Below are 24266 nucleotides of genomic sequence, written 5' to 3' on the forward strand. Positions count from 1 at the left end.
AAAAGAATTTGAGAAATGTGTGTTTCATACACATTACAGTTCCTATGGGCTGTAAGAATCATAGTCTTACGCCAATGAGAAGATTTATAAAGTAATTTTTAATTGTCAAATTGTCACTGAGTGCTGTCAAAATTACCTACATAGACGAAAAGACATAAAGGTATTAATCGAATAAATATTAATTAATTCCATCAATTCTAATAAAATTTAAGCTATTTTACACGTAGTTCTATAATTAAAAGTTAGTAGTTGCGGACATTATTTTTTTCTGTAGTTATGTAACTGGTGTTATAGGTTATGTTCTTGTTACCCTCAGATGCTTACCTCAACCCTGGTCGGTCTGCGAGCGGTGACCTCCTCGGTGGTCATCACCAGGAACTTGGCGGCGGCACAGAAGGCGACCGACCCTATCCAGCAGTTGTTCCTGGACAAAATCAGGGAATACAAACAGAAGAGCGCGTAAGTAATCACTGTTACAACTTTATTTGGTGGTATGTTTCGTGAAGAAAGCCACAAATAAGTCTTTTTATATTTTAAATACCTAAATCAGAGAGGTTAAGCTACATTATGAAAAATCAATACAATAGTTGTCATAATAAATTATTCATCCATATCTGTCATCCAGGTTAGTATATCTCCCTTACAGAGGATATCATAAAGCTCTATTTTAGTTAATTAATTATGTATTGAATTTTCAAATAATGTTATGTTTTATATTTTTGTAGTAGTAGATCTTCCATTTGAATATTTCATAAAGTACATGTCTCCCAGACATGCAAATGGTAGATTTTTAAAATTTTTATCACAGTTTTTTTATATAAGCGGAAGCATGAAGGCTGTGACCGTGGCTGTATCAGCTGCAGTCTTCGAAACATTGAGAGAAAGTTATAATATTAAAAACCACAGTAGAATCCAGAAAATTATGCTTGTTACAATTCTAGTATTATAATTCCTTATATTGATTGTGTTTAATAATTCTTCTGGTCTACTGGCAGCATATATTTATATATCTATATTTATTGTCTTAGTCATCCTTGTTCATAATCCTGAATCCCAAATGGATCCCAGAAAAATACAACTTTCTGTCTGGTTTCTTTAACATAATTTGCATGGGGCTGGACACTGAATTGGGAAGAAGTTTTATAGACAGCCAGTCAGAGGTTAATATCTTTTCTGCAACATGAAAAAGAGTTGTACTAACACTAGATTGAAGTGGGATAAATGAAATTATACAAAAAGATGTAGGGCACTTATTTTTCAAAGCCAGAATAAAATCTGTAAAACAATTTTTATTTACAGAGGTGGCAAACTCCTCGACGCCAGTCCAGCAATTCAAAAGGAGCTCAAGGCTGAGCTTGACAAGTTGGAGAAGCAGTATGGAGGTGGCAGCGGCGTTGACATGACCTCATTCCCCAGTTTCAAGTTCGAGGAGCCTAAGCTGGACCCCATCAACGAACAGCCAGCCGCCGCCAAGAAGTGAATACAAATAACTTTATTGTAAGATGCAGTTTATGTAATAAATTAGGCAGTACATAGTTTGGTTGTTTTATTTGTATATTTTATGTGTGTGTTCATTGATGTATCCCTGCACAAGGAGAAAAATTTTAATGTTTAAAAATAAACTAGTACATTCCAAACCCATTTTTATTTGATATCCGCCTTTTATATACGAAAAATATAAGTTCTAAAAGGCAATATCAAATGGGAAATATTATCAGATTTATTAACAAACACAAATTAAATAAAACTGTTCATTCTTTATTTTATTTATTTGCGCCTTTTCCATTTTAATAGCAAAAACATTGATACGTTTTAATTATTATCTCTGAACAAGTAGGCGGGAATACAGTGCAATTCACAAAATTATGGAAATGAGAATACACGATTTTTTTTCACACTGTTTGCTCAAATTATCTCCCTAAGAGGTTGTCGATGCTAGTAAGTTATCAAAATTAAGCCAAATCATTTCCGTAACATTAAAGATGTGATGTCAGAGTTATGGCAGCCACATACAGTAACGATTTCTCGTACCGATGTATCTGTGCGGTCCGTTTACGCAGTTTTATCGAACGTGGTTATTAGTGGCGAAGCGTCTATACAAATCGGCTTCCCTTTTAGTTTTATTATCGTTTATCTTTGGTTTTTGTTTCTGTTAAATTGGCCGCGATATGTTACCTACAATTTTTTTTTGCTTAGGGCTACCTTTTGAAAATTTTCCCCCTTCGCCACTGGTGGGTATTATATGAACTGAAGATAGACGTAGATTTCGGTGACGCGTAGAGAATATAGGGCTGCCCGATATATCTGTAAAATCGAATCGGTACTATAAATCGTAGTGGCGTATGGCAGAAATTACGTACCCTTCGGTTGGAATCGAACGTAAGACTGCAGTCCGTTCCATTTCCCGCGAGTATTTTTTCCTCTACCTCCTTTACTTGCACTAAAAGCTTTTAACTTTATATCACTAATCGGTTTCCATGATTTATTCATGTCTTGCTACCGACCCTAAGGATTTTTAACACTCCTTTTTATGCAGAAGACGTGGTTAGCCTTCAGAGTAGGAATTAATAAAAAAATCTATAAAATTGATTAAAAGGAAGCAAAGACATTCGAATAAGGTTTGTAAATATTCTCCTCGCCCTTTCCACTCCTCACATCCGTGAATTATTTCCTACGCCGTTTTTTTCCTAACAAAGAAGGTTCACAAAGAATACACAAATAAAGTACTTTTTTTTTGGAAAAGTGAGAGGTGCAAACTACAAGCCCTTGGGTTTTGAACAGACTATCGCCGCTTCATTATTTATAACTAAGTATTTTATAATATAAGTAATTATTAATGGGTTTAGCTCTGACTACGTTAATGAACATTTTGTAAAGACCTGTATATTCTATTATGGTATGAATTTAACCTTATAGAACATTATTTTTATAACATCTTTAATTATTAATAAGGTATAGGTAACATTATTCAAGGCGTCGTTTGACCTTTATCTACCTTTATATTGTCGTGCCCGCTTCATTCATGTTCTATAAATGTATATTTATTTCTGTATTAGCGCAAATATGGTTCCCTTAGGATACTATACGTAAAAGTGTACTATACGTAAATAAAAAAATAAAAAAGTGTATAAGTAGCAAATTAAAAAATTGTAATTTTGTCTACCGGTTTGTAACGTTTTTGTAATTCGGTGAGACTAGGAAGTAAGCTTGATGCCCAAAAAAGGGTATAGGTTCAAATTTCGAAATTTAAACTTATTTATTATAAATCAGACTCAAAAAATTATACAAAATAAATAAAAGCATAAGAATCGTTATTAAATATTATAGGCACATGTGCGTCCTTCATTTATATTTATCACAAATTAAATTCCTCGCGTTTCAAAGTTTTGTTTCGTTTTTATTCATTAAATACCTAAGTAACTACCTCATAATCTATGCGGTAGAATAATCTACAGTCTGCATCAGTTATACTCAATCTATTTTTTATACATTTGGCCACTAGTCGTCTAAACTTTAAGTTATGGTGCGTTGGGCCACAACACTAATTCATTAACCTACTAAACGTAACGTTTTATTTATTGTAATAAAAAGTACCATTAGGTAATCGTTTTACTCTTATAAGGTTTGTATACAGAACAACTGAAAAGCTTCTTTAGTTTGGTGAATTTATTTTAGTCACGTGGGTCATTCCAAAGAGCTTAGCAACCCGCATTATCAAGTCCGGCGGCCACAGATTGAGCTGAGCTACACGTATAGTGATATTCTCGTGTCTACTAGTTGCCAAGTTGAATATGCGATACGAACAAAGGCAGATAACTCATTTCCTATCAATTAGCATTTATTTAATAATTCCTTGGCAATTATTCAATACACAACTAGGTCAATTAGGCGATAGTCACTTTATCAGCCGACGTAAGCCGCTATTCAGATAGGAACCTTCTTAGATACATAAATATTTAAAAATAAATACTTGTACTCATTTAAAAACAAATGTTATAAAATTTATGAGTTTAGGTACTAAGTATGCCACTAATTATATTAATATTAAGACTCTACACCTGTCCAGTACGTGCCTAAAATGTTGAGCTATAATATATAATATCTAATCATAATGCTGTATAAACCATGGCGCGGCGTAGGGGTGGCAGTGGCTTAGTGGGCGGCATAGTTGCAATTGAGGTTTTCTTGTTACCGCAAAATAGGCACACGCACGGAGGAGATGCGGTCGGCACAAACGTGGAATATCGCAGAATCTAATCGTGAGTCACAACTCACAGGTAACACCTTCATTGATGAATTTCTGTACTTACTTTTTTTTAAATCATGTTTATTATTTATATTATGAAGGTACTTACAGATAATTCCCGCGGCTTCCTCATATCCGATGACCTACATTCATTGTAAATGAACTTGCTTCAAACAGCCTCGTTTGGTTGGAAATAATGTTGAGTCAGGCGCAGCGCAGCGCTGAAATACAGCGCTTTTCCACTGCCAGTGATCGATTAACGCGCTATCGAGCGCGTTTCCAGTTGGATTGCTAGGTATGCGACCTGTATGGAGTTACCAGGTGAGGCCAGTATTTTCCCATTAGAGTTTTATTAGTAAATGTTCTAGTAGCATTTATGTCGGATTTGATTTTCAAGTCCGATTTTAAATGTCGTAAGTGGGTAAGTAGGTAGTTACTATGTGTTAATTTTAGGATTGCAAAAGCAATGTACACGTTGAATAAATATAGACTATAATAAATAATATACTTAGGTATGGCGTAAAGCGTATTAATAAGTTCATTCCCGAATCATAAACAATGGTTTTATTTTTATTACCTACATTTCTGCAACTAACTGATGAATACTGTAGGTACTCATCAATAACCTTTTTAGTTAAATAAAATGAATGGTTTATAGAAAACTGTAACTTCCTAAAATTAATACGACGAAATTTTAAAGGCCGAAATATCCATGCATATTAATTATTTTTACGTTTTTCTTTCAACTGCGAGAACTAATCACTAACTAGACGTAAATTTAAATTCTTTACTTGTCAATACTTGTTTAGTTACCCAGATTAAAGGTGAAACAAAATGTATGAAAAATGGACCTTAAGCTATAACCTTAAAGAAATTTGGCTGTAAATTACGCTCTCCATGATATGCAACAAACTTTGACAATATAAAACGAGGTGAAAAAAAATCCGATGATTCGTAAAAAAACACGAGCATGGCAGGCCGGCACTCGCGTCCCTCCAGTCAACTGAGTCAACCCGCGCAGTGTCGACGCGTGAATCGTTAGATTAGATAAAATATTAATATAAAGTGTCACCATGGCCACGGGCTTCGTGGGATCCACCAAGAACTTCCCGTTCTCTTTCGACATGGATGTGGAAGACGACGAGGCTGGCAGAACAACCCCGCATTTGAACAAAAGAATTGGTAAGCGGTTTTACGCCGGCGTTGTTTACGTCTCGACGACCCGGCTGAATGTTTTGAATTCATTGCCATTTCCGATATTGATGATTTACGTAAACAAACATCATTCCATTTTTGAATAGTTAAATAATTTTATTATCATAGAGTGACGGAACTAACCTAAACATCCTTTGTGTGTTTTGCTATTATAAAATCTTTTTGAATTTGATTTAGTTATTTTACATAAGTACCCAAAGTTAGTTTTCAGTCAGCTCATGCATTTACCAAGGCTATATTAATTAACTACTGGTCCAAAATGTTTGGACCACTGTTGTTTATTATCTGCAGAGTTTTTGTCCTTGGACGAAACGAGCGGGTAAAGTTTTATCCTCCGACCATTTGTATCACAATGCAATAAAATCCTTTCATTTGCGGAAGTGCCTTCTCTAAGAAACATCTTTGTGAATAAACATAGTCCAGGATTATTTTGCACTGTATTACGAATGGAGTACAGGAACAATTTGTTTCATAATGAGGAAGCTGGGGATATTTTATCTCCTCTTTTATGTTTAAGTATATAGTACATTCAAAGATTACAAAATAATAATTAGGTACAAATTATGTTAAGTACATTAGATAGTTAGTTCAATATAAAAAAATTATAAACAAAAAAAGATACTATACTTACATAAGTATGCACTTATACTGTGGTGGGTACTTATATATTGATTAGAGCTTGCCGTTGTGCGTGGAAACTACATAAGTTTAATCTGGCGGGAATACTTCCGGAATGTTTTTTATGTGTATCATGTATTCTACATTGAGGTCAGGTCGTACAGTACTACATATGGAAGTCGTTATCGGGAAGAGTTTAATCTGCTTTGATTGCTTATTGGGTCAGTTGCGGTATTTTGTTTTAAAACGTCTTACAAGAGTATAGTAAAAATTTGTGAATTACAATAACAATTCACCATGTTTAACTAAGTACCTGCCAGCATAATAGTATACGAATTTTCAATCTATACTCATTATTGTAAATTTAATATGTTTGAAAATAAAAATACGTCATATCATGTACATAGTATGTTCATGCGGATATATTATGATATCTAGATACCCTTATCCACCCATTATTTACTAAGTACATACTTTTTTAATGTAAAATTAATATAAATCTAGCACAATTCATAAATAAATTGTATTAATATCCCACTGTCGGCAAATGTTTCCTCTAATCTATCATGGTTACGAGTGTTTTTACCACGACCACGAATATTGATGTTTTAAAATATTCTACTAAACAGTCACCGTGCCTTGAGTCCTGAACAAGTTTGTTCGACCATATTACCACATAAACCCACCCCAAAAGTAAGACTAAATAGATTCGAACACTAAATAGATATTAGTCAACACCAATAATATACATAAAAACATTTTTTAAGATTATACCATAAACGTTGTACTAAAAATTCCACTCAAGAAAATTATTCGTGTCGCGTCGCTATAAGTCTGAAGTGTAAAAACATGCTTTCAAACACTCTACTGCGCCAATGTTATCCAGCCGTTTTGAGAAGGACGTTCGCGAGCAACAAACAAGGCGGTTTTAGGACAACTTTACTTCACCGCATTGTCGGATCGATACCCCAACTCAGCTGATCGGATAGCGAGACCGAGCACATTCTGTGGTTCGTTACTTGTAGCATGGATTGTATTAATTCTGAATTTAGAACATACCTAAATTCCGGCTTCCGCCATATTTATAATTAAGTACCTACGTATGTTAACGTCAAAAATTCTTTCATTAATTAATAATGTCTGACATAAAGATGTCTGTAAATACTTTAGTTTGAAATATTACCCTATTTACCCATAAGAAGCCGTTCATTCATTTTTAAATGGGCAATCACTATCGAGTTTGATTGCGTGCCCGCTTCATGTGGAATGCCCCATATAACATACAATAATTAGATAATTGATAACGTATTTAGGCTGCATAGTTATGGGGTCTAGGTTTTTTCTTCAGAGCGGATCATATTGGTGAATTTTTATTCGAAGAATACAGCTGTTTTAGAAATTGGAACCCTTTACCAGACATCCTCTAGAACGCTGTAGAAAAAAATGAGCTCACTAAACAGTCATGCCTTAGATATACCTTGATTATACTACATAAATACATATATGCAGATAGATACGTATGATGTATATCCAATTCATAAATCTCTTTATTCATAACTTGAAATTGAAATAGCCTTTTGAATAAGAAAATCCCCTCCAACAAAGACAGCATGGAGCGTGGCGGCGAGAACGTCTCCCATCTAGATAGGATGCCTTGAGCGCTGCCCGACCTACATCCGACAAGTTTCTCCTGTTTAAATCGTTGGACAATGTTCTGAAGATAAAGTTTGTTATATCTAGGGAATATCGAAGAAGTTTCAATATTTATTAATAAACGTGGTTATGAGAGAACAAAAAAAAATCATAATCAAATATAACTAAGCAGCAATCCCAGGTCCTGTTGAAGCTAAAACATTAACGTTTACAGTTAAAACAGTACCGCTATTGTGATTAAGGGACCTTCAAGAATGGAGCATATCAATTTCTTTTAATACGATTTGTTGCCAAGCAGTCTGTTATCTGATAAATCAAGTAACTTCGTACTGATATCCATATGATTACTTTACTAAAAGCCGCTATCTATTGAGTCCGGTGTTCAGATTATTAGGACTGTCTTAATAGCTTTGTTGGTTTACTGAAAAAAAATGAAAAGCCAAACCGTCAATTTCAATAAACGATCCCAATCGCTTTTTTGGTTAATCGCAAAAATTACTAATCAGAAAAAAGGTTTTTAACATGCTTACAAAATATGACTATTTGAGTAGTTTATTCTTGGGATGCGGTGGAAGATAGACATCGGAATCATTTATTGATATCGTCTTAATGAGGATTTTATTTAAAAACACGCATGAATTGCTCGTATTTCGTATTTATGTTAAATGGGCCGAGGCCTATTAAACATAAATATCTGTCAAAATCAAATTACACGAGACGCAAGAAGCCGTCATTTCATGCGGACATTCCTAACAGAGGTCCAGCCGGGCCATTCCTACCTTAGAAAAATACCCCAATGAACTTCACACTGACCAGTGAGTGTACATGCGGGGTAAATAGTAAATACGTAGATCAATATCGTCTATTTGTAACGCAATTAACACTGCGTGAAACTATGACATGTAAATATTGTTGGAACTGGCAAAATCGTGAGTTCCCACTATTGTGCTAATAAAGCTAATGATAGCTTGCACTGGCGAGGGGTGAAATTTTCCAGAAGGGAACCCGACAAGATATATCTACTAATATGCATAAATGCTGTCTGTAAATCGTTCTAATAATACTTAAATTCTACAGAACAGGAATCGGGTTATATCGACCCTTCGTCTCTGCAACGTAATATACATATGTATTAATATTCATAAATTCTGTCTGCAAATCGTTCTAATGATAATTAGATTTTACATAAATTATGAAAGGGAAGCCGGCAGGAATTGGGTTATATGGACTTCGCTACTGGCACGTTGCAATTCGATCATGCCTGCTGTACTGTACTGTGTTATTTAGAGTGCACCGGTGGCGTATATTCTGCCATTAAATTGTACCGCCATTTTAGATTCCGGGGACCAGATATTGAATTAAAATTAGTTCCATATGCCGCTATCCTTTAATTTTTTTTTTAATGAATATAAGTCATAATTTGGAATAATAAGTCGAATATACACTGTTCGTACACAATATGAACTGTTTTCCTTCCTTTATGTAATCCAAAATTCTATAAATCGTTCCAAGGTGTCGATTTCATAAAATATTTATCTTGTTAGCCTTTGTTACTTCATAAAGGTGATATTTTATTAATTTTTGCATTAAACTTTGTGTAATTTGCTTGGCAGGAATAAAAATAACATTCGTGGTATCTCAAACCTACATCATTCTATTTTTATTTATGTATGAACGTAAGTGTACATGTACTTGCTGTCGGCGTGCGGTAGAACGTGTCCCTGAGATAGTTGCGTGAACAATGTTATCTAATCTTTTATCAGCTGTTTGATTTACCATCTGCCGGCTACACGCGGCACTGCGTGCACTCCATTTGTGTAGCGTTTGCAAAATATTTAACTGCTTACGATTAAACTTGGTTGCAAAGATATATAGTATATTTAACTTACAACTAAACTTCGTAATTCAGATTAATATAGGTAGATAATGAGTAAAATAATAGCTTAATGCATAATTTAAATGCATTATGTAAATGGACAAATTGCCATCAAATAAATTCCTTGCTGTGGTGAACTATTCAGCTTCAAGTTGATTTTATATAAGTACAATCTCAACTAATTAATAAATAAGCAGATGACATCGAGCTGGTATATTTATGACGCAAATAATCCTGCAATAACGTGATTCCACCGCCTCCGTTAAAAGTTCTCTAGTTAATTAGACGAATTACGTATCAAATAGCGGAACCTCGCCTCCATTGGACACCTTTCAAAAACACAACTAAAATGTAAACAAAAACCTAACTGTAGGGAAAAAAATCTTATTTCTCTAATAGTGTACAAGACTTTTGCTGTCGACCGTATCTAGTATCTATAAATAGATTATATCTATACACCGACATGTGTTTGGCATGTCCACAAGCCGGTAATAGCAAGGCAAATAATATTACACCATCACCACAGTTATGAATTACTGATTTTGTAAACCGTATCACCGGTAGAATTTGGTCAATGTCTTTAAACATGAAATGACACTATTTTAGGAATGTTTTCGCGGTTTTTTATATTATAATTTTCTCACAACGTTTCGAAGACTGCAGCCTTTATAGACACTGGGTACTGAGTTGTTGGTCATCCGTAAAATCAAAGTTACACTATCTACCTACATTTTACAACTGCAATAAAATTCGTAAAATAGTTTTATTTCAATACCTAACATTCGCGTAAACACAAGAATTCAGTATGCCTTTAAACATAAATAAAATAAATGAATTATTTGATAGCAAAAATGTTACACAAAAATGAATTTCTTGACTCCCGTGCTAAGTACGTAGTACATACTGAAATAAATATTCTACGATTGTTATCCTAATGTAGTAAAATTTGTTGGAATGTTTTGCAACAAATATTGATCAATTCTATATATAACGGCATAAACAACGGACAAAAATATAACTTTAATAATAGATGTAAGGCGCGTGCGACTTGTCTACTCGTGTGGTGTTTATTGAAATCTATAAAAGTGTGGAAATAACCCGTTGACGGATATGTTTTCTGATCTTTAGAAGTCAAGAAGATACATATTTTAATCAGAGGCCATTAATCATGGTAAAAGGTTACGTGGTTTTATCAATAACCTTTTCATTTGAACCCAGGGACCACGAGTCTGTATATTGTAATCAATCATTATCATCTATGTAATCAAATTTACAGTCTTCGAAACGATGGGAGATAATTAAAATATAAAAACCGCAATAAAAGCCGGAAAAAAAGTTTAGTTTCAAAATGTATGTAATCATTGAGTATTGATGATCGAAATGAATAACAGAAAAGGATTTTTTTTTACGCAAAAATCGACTATACAACTTAATAATTAGATTGTGAATTATTTTCTGTCTTTTATTTTAATAAGCCTATGTCCTGTCCATAACAAAGGTTATAAAATATTTGGACAGCTTCTGTTGCCGGTGCATTCCGCAATAAGTATTCTCGAGGCAAGCATCTACGGGTAGGACTACGTATTTCCGCATCGAAACTGAGTTTACCAATCAAGAACCAAAAGTTCGCCATAGTTCGTGTAAATTGTATCGTAAACATATATTTTGACATAATAAAAAGAGAGTGAACCCCCGTGAAATTACGACTATACTCCTGAAATACATATTAAAAAATAACCCTAGGATAATAAAAAGCACCATGAATTGTGTATGGCACAGTCAATTGCCAAACATCATTCATCGCCTCGTAAAGTCTACGATGTGACATCTAAACGTCAGACAACAGAAGGGTCATCTTGGGAGTTTAGTTTGTGAAATATAGTTGGCAGTTGGCAAACGTAGAGGCCGTCAAACTATTTGAAAGAGTGAATGGCACTTAGAAAATGCACCATCTAGTTTGCTATTATTTTCCTGGAGCCAACATGTGTTTTTAGCACTTTCTGTCAAATGCCCATGAGTATTGTGAACTTAATTAATTGTGGTTATATCCGCCAGTGGACGGCGATGGAAATCGCTGGAGAAATATTTCGCCATACAAAGATGCCTTCACTAGATGGAGAGATACTGCTAAAATATTGTAAACTCCACGGACGGAAAAAAACCGGGAAATTTTAGTTACTACTATTCACACGTTTTCAGTACTCATCGAGTGGAAAACAAATTGTGACGCATTAAAATCCCGAACAGGAATTTTCAGGAATCTCGCCCTATATTACTCGTTACTTTAGAAGTGACACGACATAAAGTATTTGGTTCAATACCGCACGTGCAAGCTAAATATAGAGACGAGTACTGCTAGCGCGTCTGTCTCTCTTCCGTCTAGCGTCGTATAATTACTGAGTGATTGCAGATAACGTGACCGGCGTTTTGGACTGAGAAATGTTTTTACTTTCGTGTTTTATATCTGTAAAACGTGTCCTCTCCATACGCGAATAATGTTTTGAGTCATTAGTGTTTTAAATAATGTGTTCATTAACTTTCTCTTTGTTTTTGTTTGTGGGAGTCACCGGCCCAACTAGCCAGTAGGCAATAGCAACAAAAACTCTGCGGTTACCTTCCTCGTCACATTAGGAACAACTTCGGGTTCCAAATGCAAGAAGCCCGTCGTAATTGTAGTGGGTTCAAAGACTCCCATTAACTAAAGGATGCCCTTTGCGTCAGTGGCAGCGTGAGATCACCTACATGTAGTACTTGAACTAAATAGATTGATTTGACTGGGGATAGATAAACAAACAATAAAAAACGCACACCACGCCTTCATCTTCTAAGGGGTAGGCAGAGGTGCCACTAAGGCAACCAGATTTTTCCATGAGTTTTCCGTTTCATATTGTTATAGAATGTGAGTCTATCGTCATGTCGGGCACTAATTACAGAGTCCAGGCTGATACTGAGCAAAAGCTTAATATCACTTTACGGATATAATCAATACAACAGGAATAGGCCAATATTAATTTTGTACGACTCGATCATGGAGTATGACCTTTTAACACACGGCACATGTAGGCAAGTTTTATATATAAAATTAGATTCCATCAATTTACAAAGGATACATTAATATTAGCAGCATACTAAATAATACGATGAGGCAACACTTATATAGGTCCAATAAAGTGGCTTTGGAACACTTCAACTACGATGTGTAGTCGATGAACGAAAACAGATATTAGCCCCACAACATTCAGTATTGGAATAATTTTATCGAATACGATGAATTCAGAATGTATAATCCAGTTTTGAATTTCTAACTGACGAATAAAACTAATGAGCACTTCGATCTAGCTTCAAGCAATGTTTATGATAAAACAAAGCAATCAAAGGTATTTTCCAATTATGATGTCCAACGAATAAGAAGCTATTGTCATAATTATTAACAAGAGAACTGGAAAAGATAAAGTAATTAAGTTCTAATGCCAATGATTAACTTGTCCGTATGATTAATGGACCACTTAGTGATCTAAATAGACCCGTGCTTTGCTAGTTTTGTTAGTCAGCTGTGTAAAACGTTGAATATTATTTACTAATTCATGAGAAATGATTTCTCACGATTTCCCAGAAGTTGTAAATGTGCAACAATATTATTTAACAAAGGCAATGTAGCTTCACAATTGGGTATTGTTGGGGCTGATTTATATTTGTTTTTACGTAAATTAAACTGTTGTTCTCATTGGGAGTGAAAACATGTCAAGGATTAAATGACTTGGAGAAACGAGACAAGTTGTTGACAAAGCCAGAAATATCTCAATTAATGCTATTTATAGAACTTTTCCACATAATTCTTCTAAATCTTCAACGTCATGCCCTACGGTGTCGGATGACTTTTTGGAACGTACGGCCCTCTGATATTTTAAAGACGAAGGCATAGATGTACTACCTAACCAGAATGTGATTTTGACTGGTGGTAGGACATATTTTATATGCGCCCGGTATAGCCCGGTATGCACAAGTTGTTAAAACCCGCCATAATGTCCCACGTAAGTGTGTTGCATTCTTGGATCAGCCTGTGTCAGGTCGGCATAATTGTGTCGACTATCGAAGGGTAATCATCTCTCGTCAGTCCACATTCTATTGGACCCCACTCCGCTTACGCTCAGGTACAGTGGGGTTACTTTACAATGTCCAGATAAAAAAAAAAAAACCTTTGCACAGTAACATTAAGTGCGATTAACCGCACTATTTAGCGGTAATTAGCTCATCTAACTCGAGCAACAATAGACCGTGCGTGACAAAGCGATGCCATGGATATTGTCTGAAAGCGCGCGGCGCGCCCCGCCAGCCCGCTCAGTGTCAGTCGCCGTCCAAACATCGAACAACATACAATAGTGTCGTGAAAAATAAATATCCTGTGCGTACCCGCGACAATTACCGCGCCTTCTGGAACGTTCCAGCGCGAGTGACGTGCTAACTTATAGTCCAACAGGTGTCGCATCCGATATTCGCAGTTGCAAGCCGTTTTCCATTCATCATTTTACAGTGCATTAGTATATGGAATGTTTCAGTTTTGTAAATCAAGGCCGTTGTAATCGTGATTAGAACGTTACGAATGATTTAGACGATTCGAATCTGCATCATTTCGGTAAATAATCGTAGCTGAAAGATTGCAAACATAGAAACGTTGTATAGAGTTTTAACTTTTTTTTATGTGGTTTTGTGTGTTTGGAACTTGCTTATTCATCGTAAGTTGTTGAGAACTGATTATAATGTTTTGTACTTCATGCATTATGTAAGGTTATAAACATCTCAGATGGTGTTATTCATGCTATGCCTATATTATGCTCTTATAATAAACAATGTACTCAGCACTAAAATGTATTCTTGCTTATATCACATTATTCTTTAGAATTTCTGTCATTGTATTACCAAGACGGCCTTCGCTGAAGACGCACTAAAAATGTCTACCACGAAATATATTCCATTCTCATGACCTTGTCGTGGAACTGCTGCTTCAAAATAGGTACACAATTTACTCAATGCTTCTTGAATACCTCGTGCCTAGGAATGGCAAATGATTACACCCAAAGGTAAAACTTTTGCAGTCCAAATATTTTGTTTACTAACAAAATATTTGGACAAATATGTCTGCAGTATTTAGATTCATATATGTGTTCTTTTTTACGTACACATCAACTGATTTTGATAAGAAACTGTTAGCAGATGTCCTAAGAGTAAGTACGATGGTTGATGTAGTCAGATAGAATAATAATACCTATCCTCCAATCTTTATTAAAAAATCTTGATCAGATTTTTACCGTTATAAACAAAATTTGGATTTCAATTCATAGTAGGTCTTTGACTTTACAACAGGAGTGGGTGGTTGGCAAAGTTCCCGCCAAAAATAAACATCGCGGCATGCGGCGCGCACACGGCTTCCCGCCTTTGATTGCGTTAATTGCAATTGAGAGGTACACATCGTTTTCAAATTATATGGTGTGCTGTTTAACGTCAATTAACTGAGACGCTAGTGTTATCTTTAAAGCTGTCATTCAAGTTTATTTGCCATGCAATCTTTCTAAGGCATAGATACGATTGTTACCTAAATGATGCATTCTAAGTGTTCTCTTTTAGTCAAAATTACGTCAAAGATCAGCTATGGGTTCTATAACCCATTGTCAATGCCTCGTTACATCAAAAGATTGTCTTTGAAAGTTGGGTAGCAAAGTTCGGTATCAGCAGCCGCAGTCATCCGCGAATATCAAGGCAACCTTTATAATAACTTGTATTGTTACGAAGCACTTTCTAGAATTTACGGCATTGAGTCACTTCAAGAAACAAAATACTAAAATAAGTAGTATGATGTAAATAATTCCTCGAAATCCAATTGCATGTTGTATGAGGGCAGGAGAGTACAAGATCTTGCACACTAGACTATACCTTGTGATCCTTTCCAAAACAATGCTCTTCGCCAATTCCGCTATTCTTTAGAACACCACTGCCAAAAGAAATATACATATCTTCGAAGAAGTTTGTTGCCTCTTTTATACTAGCAAGTGAGTGCAGTTTCACTCCTTTTTATTAGTAAGTGCAAGATTGTGAGTCATCAGTTTTTGACCTTGCGTTGTCTGTTCTAAATAAAGTTTTGCTATGAGCGTCTAACATTCGCGTAAACATAAGAAATCATTACACGAGCGTCTTATTATTTATAGTTATCATTGTGAACGAAGTGCTGTAATTTTTTTTGGATTAGATCAATGTATATGTGTTTTTCTATATCAATTCTTGTGATTGTCGTTCCCTATTATTCTTGTTTATATCTTGTTGGAATATTGCCTTCTCTTAAGGAATATGATTCTAAAAAGCTGACCCAATGACTGGTGGATCGCCCAACTGATCCAACTAAATCTGTATGATCTCAAACCCACTTATCAGTCTGTATTGGACAATAGGGGACCGGCCTATGCTTGATTTTGTACATTATTCCATATGTATTGGTTAATAATACGGAAAAGAAGCACTCCTGCGAAAACTGCATAATAATTGGTTAAACAATTAGCTAGTAATTCATATTTCAAATATTGCAATGTGCAGAAGTGGACGCGTTGTGGGGATATCGCTTCATCTCTTTCTTTCGCACGCGTCGTAATTCCCGATGACGTCAAATGTGGGTATTTCGTCTCTTTTCTGTTTCTTGTTAATTACCCCTTCCAACGACATTCAAAGACTTAATATATCTTGTTGATTTTTACCGGATTTTAATAATTCCTTCTGTGTTATAATTTATATAACGTAAATATTTAATAATAGTAAAAAACAAAAATGAGTCCGGTACCCTATTCATTAAAACTTATAATCTGACAGAACCATAATAAAACAACGGCCAATAAACAAAGATATAAAACAACACGATTATTTGACTATGGCACCTATCAGTTCCAAATGGTCCATACAATCCAATTGCCGCCCCCTTTCTTTTCGTAATTAATTTAAAATCTAATTATCTTTACAACAATTTCCAGACCACATACTTCGAAAAATTACTTCCTTTGCCGCTACCGCCTGTGTTTATAGATTAAAATGAGGAAAGAAGGAAATTTGACGCCAATCTACATGATTCCGGAAAAGTGACACATGTAGCGCTGATTCACACTCACAAAAATATAACAAAGGAAAGTGCCAAAATGCCAAATTAAACAACATCCTCACCTTCATGTTATTTGGTTTATCGCTTCGATTAAGGAATACGATAAAAAACACCATCAATCACGATTCAACACTATCTTGGAAATATTGTATACTAGGGTAATTATTTGGCTTTTCTCCCACTTTTGAAGAGGCTGGTGTAGGTCAGTATTGAATGTTTTCGATAAATTTGCAAGATATTTTAATAATTAACACGATATTAGTTATAGTATGCGAAATTAATTATTTACTTAGGCGCCGTTGATTTCTTCTCTCGTTCACTAGTTGTCACTTCAAAACATAAATTAGTGTGATAGTATTAAAAACATTTAATTACACATAGTTTATTCGTCATTCCTTTATACAGACAGCATCTCAATACTTCGATGTGTCAGCGAAAGAACCTTTCAAAATGACTAATTGTACCGTACCCCTATATAACTTCTCCACACATCATTTTCGAACTACCTTCTTTATTCATTACCGAAAAAGAATCACGTAAAATTTTATTTCTAAAAAATTACAGTCTATACTAAGATAAGTCCAATTTTCTTAAGATCTTAATAGTCATAACTACACTTCCCGTACAACAAACTGACAAACATTAATTAGATATAGCACTACAATTTATCGGCTTAACAACTGCAAATCTCGGATTCGTGTGTGCCATCGCTTGGCTACCACTCGTACTCAACAACCAAAAATGATCGTTGCGTGATTTTTATTACATAGTGATAGTGATTCTAATGTTTATGAAGTGATAGATAAGTGTTGCGATGTCGATCAGAGGTGTTCCGGACGGATCCAGATCTCCGCGAATCATCACAGACTCTTTCTTCGATGATGGTGGTAAGAAAAATCGCAAGAACTAGCTAGCGAACATAACCTAACCAACAATTTGACCACTGGCCACGGTTCTACGAAACTTGATTACTGGAAGATAAGCCTAATTTACACTAAGCTAGAATTTTAACAGCGAGTATTTGAGTAACATCTTTGTACTAATCTACTCAACAAAATATTCTTATTTCCTTCTTCACTATTCGACTAAAATTTAGCGTAGACCGAACTAGGCTTTAGAGACGTCACTTATCAATTTCCATTTCGCAAATTAGATTATTTCTCAGAGGTCAATTGTCTTAAATTTTCAAGTCGCTTATTTCTCTTGTAACGGAACAGTATCAATTAGCTTTGAGCGAAGAAATTAATTTCATAAAAATGCCTTTTTGGTCATTCAAGTTACGTCACGGAATGCGGCAGTTAGTTGGACTTATTTCGTAGAAAACTGTTTTGTATGTAAAATGTGCAATTTCCGAAGAAGTGTACCAAAGCGAAGAATTATAATTTTTTATTTTTCAAATGAACAATTGAAGTATTGGATAGTTTCTTTATTTCTGTATATTTGCTTTTAAAAGCTGTTATTGTGTTAACAGATTTGGGAATCCATACACAGGTGAACAGACACAGGCCATAGTATATATTATTTAAAAAAAAATAGGCACTAAATATTTTATCCAATAATAAATGGCAACCCGACGGTTTGTAAATAAGTAGTTAGCAAACGTTCAGGCGCTAATATTTCACACAACATGATATTGAAAAAAAAACATCGCATAATATGTAATATTATAGATAGAAATAAAATGCAGTACACAGACATAAAAATAAATCGAAATAATAAAAACTCAAAAGTATCCTTCGAGCCGGATTTGAACCAGCGACCTATGGATAGCCATTGTTTAACCTCTACAGTCCACCGCTCTACCAACTGAGCTATCGAAGGCTTGGAAAGACAATCGAAATTACAGAATACTTTTGCAAATAAATAATATACAAATTTTTAACTGTTTTACTCAAAAGGGTAAGCAGTGATTGAACTGCTAACTACATTTGAATTACCCAACACGTATGATTTAATTACTGATTGCGTAATGGGACGAAAATTAACTTTGTAACAGATATGACTTGAGCTGAGGATAATTCTATTTTCCCAGCATAAATATCCTACTACGGGACCTGCGTGGCGAAAATCTGCCTACTAATATACACCTACCTCTTCAGTCCCTGCACCACCTAAAGGTTGACTGGTAGAGAATGCCTTCGGTATTGAGTCCGCCTTTACCGGACTTAATGCCGAAGGCATTCTCTACCAGTTTAAATTTTTTTAATTTTTCAGTTTTTTTAATGCCGAAGCCATTCTCTTTGTATATAAAGTGTAATAAATAAATAAATAATATAAAGATTTTAGATGTTTGGATATTTGATTTAGCTGATATTAACGCAGAAGCCACGTGTGCCTGGTGCAGGATAGTCATATCGTATCGTAGTCGTAGACAAGGTCTTAAAGCCTGCCATAGTGGCCCACGTGTCACCTTCCGGGATCAGCCTGTGTATATCCGATTCCAACATCCATATGTCGGCTGTCGAGGTGTATCTTTACTCGTCAATATATACTCTATTTTTCAACAGGAAAATAGAGTATATACTGGCAACATCCCTGAAGGAAGATAACCTAACGGCCCACTTGATAAGTGGTCACCGATGCCTATGGACGTAGGCAAAGCCAAGAAGAAAGGAGCACCCGTTTGAAGAATAAGTCGTAACGAATAGAAAGCACTGAGGGAGAAAGTTCTATCTGGATTGGAGTGCCAATTACTAGGGCAATAAAGTTAGTTACTTTGTCATGTCCGAATATAAAAAAAAAACTTCGAACACGTTGGGAGCCTTTTCGAATTATTTTAATGTTTCCTGTACATAATTTAATATTTTTTGTGTATATTTTTATTATTTTTATTTGTATTAAAAAACAGACAAATGTGAAATGTTACAAAACTCAGTTGGTGTACAAATGTTACAGAGTTCATTGCATTACATGCCGACTAACAATACATACTGCATAACAATGTTTTTATCCCCAAAAGTATAGGACTTTTATTTTGGAGGTCATTAACGTGTTACATCTCTTATCATATTTTTCCAATTATTAAACAAAATATTTTTCCGAATGTTTACATTGCGACAGTAAATATTTTTGTACGTTATTGGCAGATAGTAATTACGTGAGCAAACACATGTTTGTGCAATATATTTGTTGTGTATGTTATCGTTCAAGTTATTTTTATTTCTTTAATTTTGGACGTAATTATGATAAAATGGACCTTTTTTGCGCACCTTTAAAATTTCGTGGACACATTTCGACGTAGGTATCTAGATGGGAATATATTACCTACGTGAAACTAGTAAAGCAAAGAAATATGATAATAATTGCAACTTCCAAGGGGACAGTCATTGTTGCGGACATCATAATCTTTCAGAAATAATAAATGATTAGTTGTTTTAGATCCACACATTTGGGATTAAAAACAAAAAAATACAACAAATTCTTCATCTTGCAGTTGTAGATACAGGGTGTTGCAGAAAAGGGGTATCAATAAAAACATTTAAAAAGATTATGATTGGTAATTTTTGAAATTTACCATTATGTTAATCTACTTGTTCCCTTTAGTTCGTTATTATTAATATCCTCGTTATGAAACAAAGTAATCATAGCACAGTATAAATTTCAATATCGTGCACATAATACCTACCAAAAAGGCGATATAGTTCCAGCCCATAATGTTATAGTGAATGTGTTATTACTGCGGTACATGGGTAGAATTGAGGAAGATGATGATGATGAACTAGGAAACGAGCCACAAATTCATGATCAACTGCCTCTGAGCATTGTTTTATAGAAACTAAACATTGCTTGTCGGGGCATGTCAAGACTAATTTTCAGGTAACTTGCAGAACCCTAATTGTACAACCCCGGTGTGGAACCTCCCTAGAGGTGCATGGAGCTACCATAATTAAACAGGGAGGAGTCTACCCAAGAGTGCACGGTATAGCCGAGACGATGCTGATTTATAGTCAACATCGTTGTATCCTCATTTTATTATGCAACGTTCATTCTGCACGGTTCTCGGGTTACGTTTTACGAGACAGTGCAAGATCGAGCGACTCCATATTCTTAAAACGAGTTTAATAGTAGCCCAAATACAGCCCTAACTGAAAATTCTATTTGTATTGCGTTTTTATACTATTTAGTTACAAACTGCACCATTTAGTTTCCCACATACCATTATACCTAGATTATGGTGTATGAAACTTTACGCCAAACATTTTTACACTGTCGCGTTCCGTTCCGCGCTGCACCCATTGTCTACAGGGTACAGCTGGTCGGGCCAGTGTCGCGCGGCTCGCCGTCCGCGCCACCGTCACCACCGCCGACAGTCGCCGACCGTGCCGGCCGCCACGCGACGCAGTGGCGCGCCGATCGCCTCGCAACGCGCCCGCGGTACTAATGCGTGGCATTCAATTTTTGACATTTATTTTTTTTATTATATTTTCTTTTTTTAATTTCTTATTGTGATCGGTTTCGGTACGTTATTTAATTATAACAAAACGGTTAATAGCGTTGTTTTAAAGTGTCAATAATTGTGTTAATTAAACACCTACGCATCCGGTTGATCCAAGTGTTTTCTAAGGAGTCGACTATTGTTTCAATTACCTGCGTTTGGTGTTTGTTGTGAAATTGTATACAGGTTACAGCTTGCACGTCAGTTCGTCTTGCACGCATATGTTAAATTAATTAAAATCAAGTTTCATGTGAAATGGAAAGTGAGCGGCGATGTATGTTAATCTGATTAATTTGCAGTCATAACTTGACATATTTTCCGGACTTGTGTGCTTAAAGAGTCAACAACGTCGTTTCTTAAGAGGAAGTTGTTAATAATTGTCACCAACGCGTTACAATAAAACGGAAGGAAATATTAAATGAAACTGTCATCAGCTATGATTACGATTGTGTAATGAATGTTATCAGTATTTTATATTTAAACATGACACGCAAATGTTAGTAGTATTTAGGCATTTTTTAACAATTCTAATTTGTTACTTCATATATAACATGCAACTTGGTTAAATGTTGAGTATCATTACCAATGATTTCAAGGATACCAATAAAATATTACTTTAAATAAACAATTCGTCAGCATTGCGAATTAATTTAATTGGACAGATTTATTTGACTAAAAATATAAAGAGGCCGTGGAATAGTTTCTTGTCCCTATAAAAATCTGATACCAAGTCTTAAGGTCCCCGTGTGAGAATAATTACTCTTACAGGATATTTTACTAATAAGGAATATTCCATTTTGATAATAATGGCCTGATTAAGGATACCGTTATACGAATTAGTTTTAATGAAGTAACGGTGTTTTTACAAAAAGACCCTCTTCTCGCCTTCAGAATAAAACCCGCTGTATGACATACATTTGATAAAATCATAATTCTAAATCTGCTTATATTCCTGCATAATTTCTGTTCCATTTTATGTTACCTAGTCTACTCCAGTTTTTTTTACGAAACCATTTTAATTTGATAAATTCGTGAATATCTTTTATACTTTACAAACTTCAAGAGTATTGGCAAAAGACTGTAGGATTTGTGTCATTTTGGCTGAAGATAAAAATCGTGCCGAGTTTGGGTAGCAACAGACCACGTGGTGGAAAATCCGCCATGGGGTGACTTTGTCATGGATTTCGCAATTTTGTGAATGCTATCAGATTTTCCTATCCCAGCATTTCTCTAACTGTTTTTTGATAAATAAGGTTATCACAAGGTTCGGTAAAGTCATTTTGCCAACATTATATTGTTTTCTTTTATCGAAATAAAATAAAGCAAAGGAAGCAATATCACGAGTATTATATGTGTAATGAGTGACCCATATGATCGTTTTTAAACCAGTCCACGAATGATGAAATTAATGGTCCCAAAGTTTGTTTATTGAGTAGGTATTTCTTGAACTTTACGAATTATACGTCGATATATTAATTTACATATACAATTATATAAAAAATCGGGACAAATTAATCTATATTAAACAAGTAAAGTTAATATATAACCTGCCCCATAAATGCATTTCAACTACCGGCACACTTAATTCATATGAGTTCTTCATTCTAGGGTCGCATACCCTAATAGGGACAAGTCTGTAAAACTATTGAGTACAAAAATAACGCACACACTCCATAAATAGATTCCTGCCAGCACTCCAGAGGCTCATACAGTGTCGAGGTACTAGGGTCTCATGAACGCATAGAAGGTACGGTGTTCCGTTGCAATGCCCATTGCATAAACTGCGCACTATCCACTTACCAGACCGGTTCTATTGTGTTTGCAACTTGATTATCTCTGACTCATTCTTTATCGTATTCCATAAGAAGATGGAAGGCTGCGATTTGATTCCTATAATATTTAGATAGTATCTTCCTGTGATTGTAGAGTATCTTCTGTGATGGAAAAGACATGGTCGCATGTCGTTGGAAATAGAGAAAATATGGCTGCCAGTGATAAACCGTTTTTAGCTATTGTAATTATAAATTGAAATTTCGACCTTATAGTTATCGTGCAGAATTTGTTTCTATTTCGGCAACACTTAAAAATAGCTTATATTTTTACGCCCTTATGTTTGGACGATAATTTATTTAGCGACAGGATGCAATCGTCCTTGGACGCCACTGAGGCAGGAAAAAAATCCCTGCCATGACCCAGATATCTACAATTGCTCCGCGTCCAGAACTCTTATGCCTAAGGGATTCGCTAGATTTTCTATGACCTGAATAAGCACGGATAAGTTATCCCATTATTTTGTATAAGTTGTACTAACTACTTCATCCGCATGGGAAATTATGGCCATAGGCAGTACATACCATTAGCATAATATTTTTTAAATATTTTGTCTCTGGTACACAACCTTTAACATCCGTTTTCAATAAACGATCCCAATCTCAATCTTCAATCCGATCCGAGAATGAACCAATCAAAATAACTCAGCTGTAAGCATGTCAAAAAACCTTTGTGCTGATTGGTTAATTTTTGAGATAGACCGAAAAAAGCGGTTAGGATCAATTATTGAAAATGGCTGTACAATGATACGAAAAACTTCATCGAAATCAGTCAATTTTATTCGCAAAATGGCCGCAGTTTTATTGTAAATTGTTCGAAGCTGTTATTTACGCGCAAAACAGACCGCCGCGCCGCGCCGTTTTATTACCAAATTGTTCGTTAAAAAGCTATCGAGTTGTCTTATCGATCTAACACAAATAATATTATTCGCAAATAGATATAATTACGTCATCCAGATAACCGCAGTGAACTTCACTTTCTGTGTGATTGATTACAGCGGCCCACTCATCACGGCTCTGCTGTTTATCTTATTCGGCACTATTATTTTATTTGATGTTCGTGATGGGTTGTTTTTTGTGTGAGTTATTTTCGTATTTGTTATATTTGTCGGGGATTGAGTAAGCTTGAAGTAATGATGGGTTTGATTTTGAATAATTCAGGAAATGTAATATATTTAGATCTGTAAAGGGAAATCTGTTATGATTTTTTTGTTACAGAACTGTCTTAACAACATATTATAAAAAACATTGAATTTAAA

General features: G+C 35.1%; 2 protein-coding genes and 1 non-coding gene across 14 annotated transcripts in view; 2 read left to right on the plus strand and 1 right to left on the minus strand.

Annotated features, from left to right (window-relative positions):
• Positions 1 to 12: 12 nt before the first annotated feature.
• Positions 13 to 1536, plus strand: LOC115450197 (ATP synthase-coupling factor 6, mitochondrial). Its single transcript, XM_030178189.2, has 3 exons — positions 13 to 160; positions 317 to 459; positions 1300 to 1536. The coding sequence occupies exons 2-3, from the start codon at positions 317 to 319 to the stop codon at positions 1478 to 1480; spliced, it is 324 nt and encodes a 107-aa protein (XP_030034049.1). The 5' UTR covers positions 13 to 160; the 3' UTR covers positions 1481 to 1536.
• A 3699-nt stretch (positions 1537 to 5235) lies between these two features.
• The window catches only part of LOC115449855 (AMP deaminase 2), a 48466-nt gene continuing 29435 nt past the window's right edge, over positions 5236 to 24266 (plus strand). For 3 of the 12 annotated variants that reach the window (XM_030177749.1, XM_030177814.2, XM_030177809.1), the window contains exon 1: positions 5236 to 5428. In XM_030177749.1, the coding sequence (XP_030033609.1) occupies positions 5320 to 5428 (109 nt within the window). In that variant the 5' untranslated portion in view covers positions 5236 to 5319. Of the gene's footprint in view, positions 5429 to 13925; positions 14086 to 17393; positions 17631 to 21019; positions 21453 to 24266 lie in introns of those variants that run through there. The other 9 variants (XM_030177801.2, XM_030177787.2, XM_037438295.1 and 6 more) reach the window with 9 other exon arrangements.
• Positions 18476 to 18564, minus strand: Trnay-gua. Its single transcript is given in 2 exon segments — positions 18476 to 18511; positions 18528 to 18564. It is a non-coding gene; the product is annotated as a tRNA-Tyr (tRNA).

Source organism: Manduca sexta, chromosome 13 (assembly GCF_014839805.1).
Source record: "Manduca sexta isolate Smith_Timp_Sample1 chromosome 13, JHU_Msex_v1.0, whole genome shotgun sequence".
Lineage (NCBI taxonomy): Eukaryota > Metazoa > Arthropoda > Insecta > Lepidoptera > Sphingidae > Manduca > Manduca sexta.

Coding starts and splice junctions, on each gene's coding strand:
- LOC115450197 (XM_030178189.2), top strand. CDS start 317: ATGCTTACCTCAACCCTGGTCGGTCTGCGAGCGGTGACCTCCTCGGTG. Junction 460..1,299: donor GAATACAAACAGAAGAGCGC/GTAAGTAATCAC, acceptor TTTTATTTACAG/AGGTGGCAAACTCCTCGACG.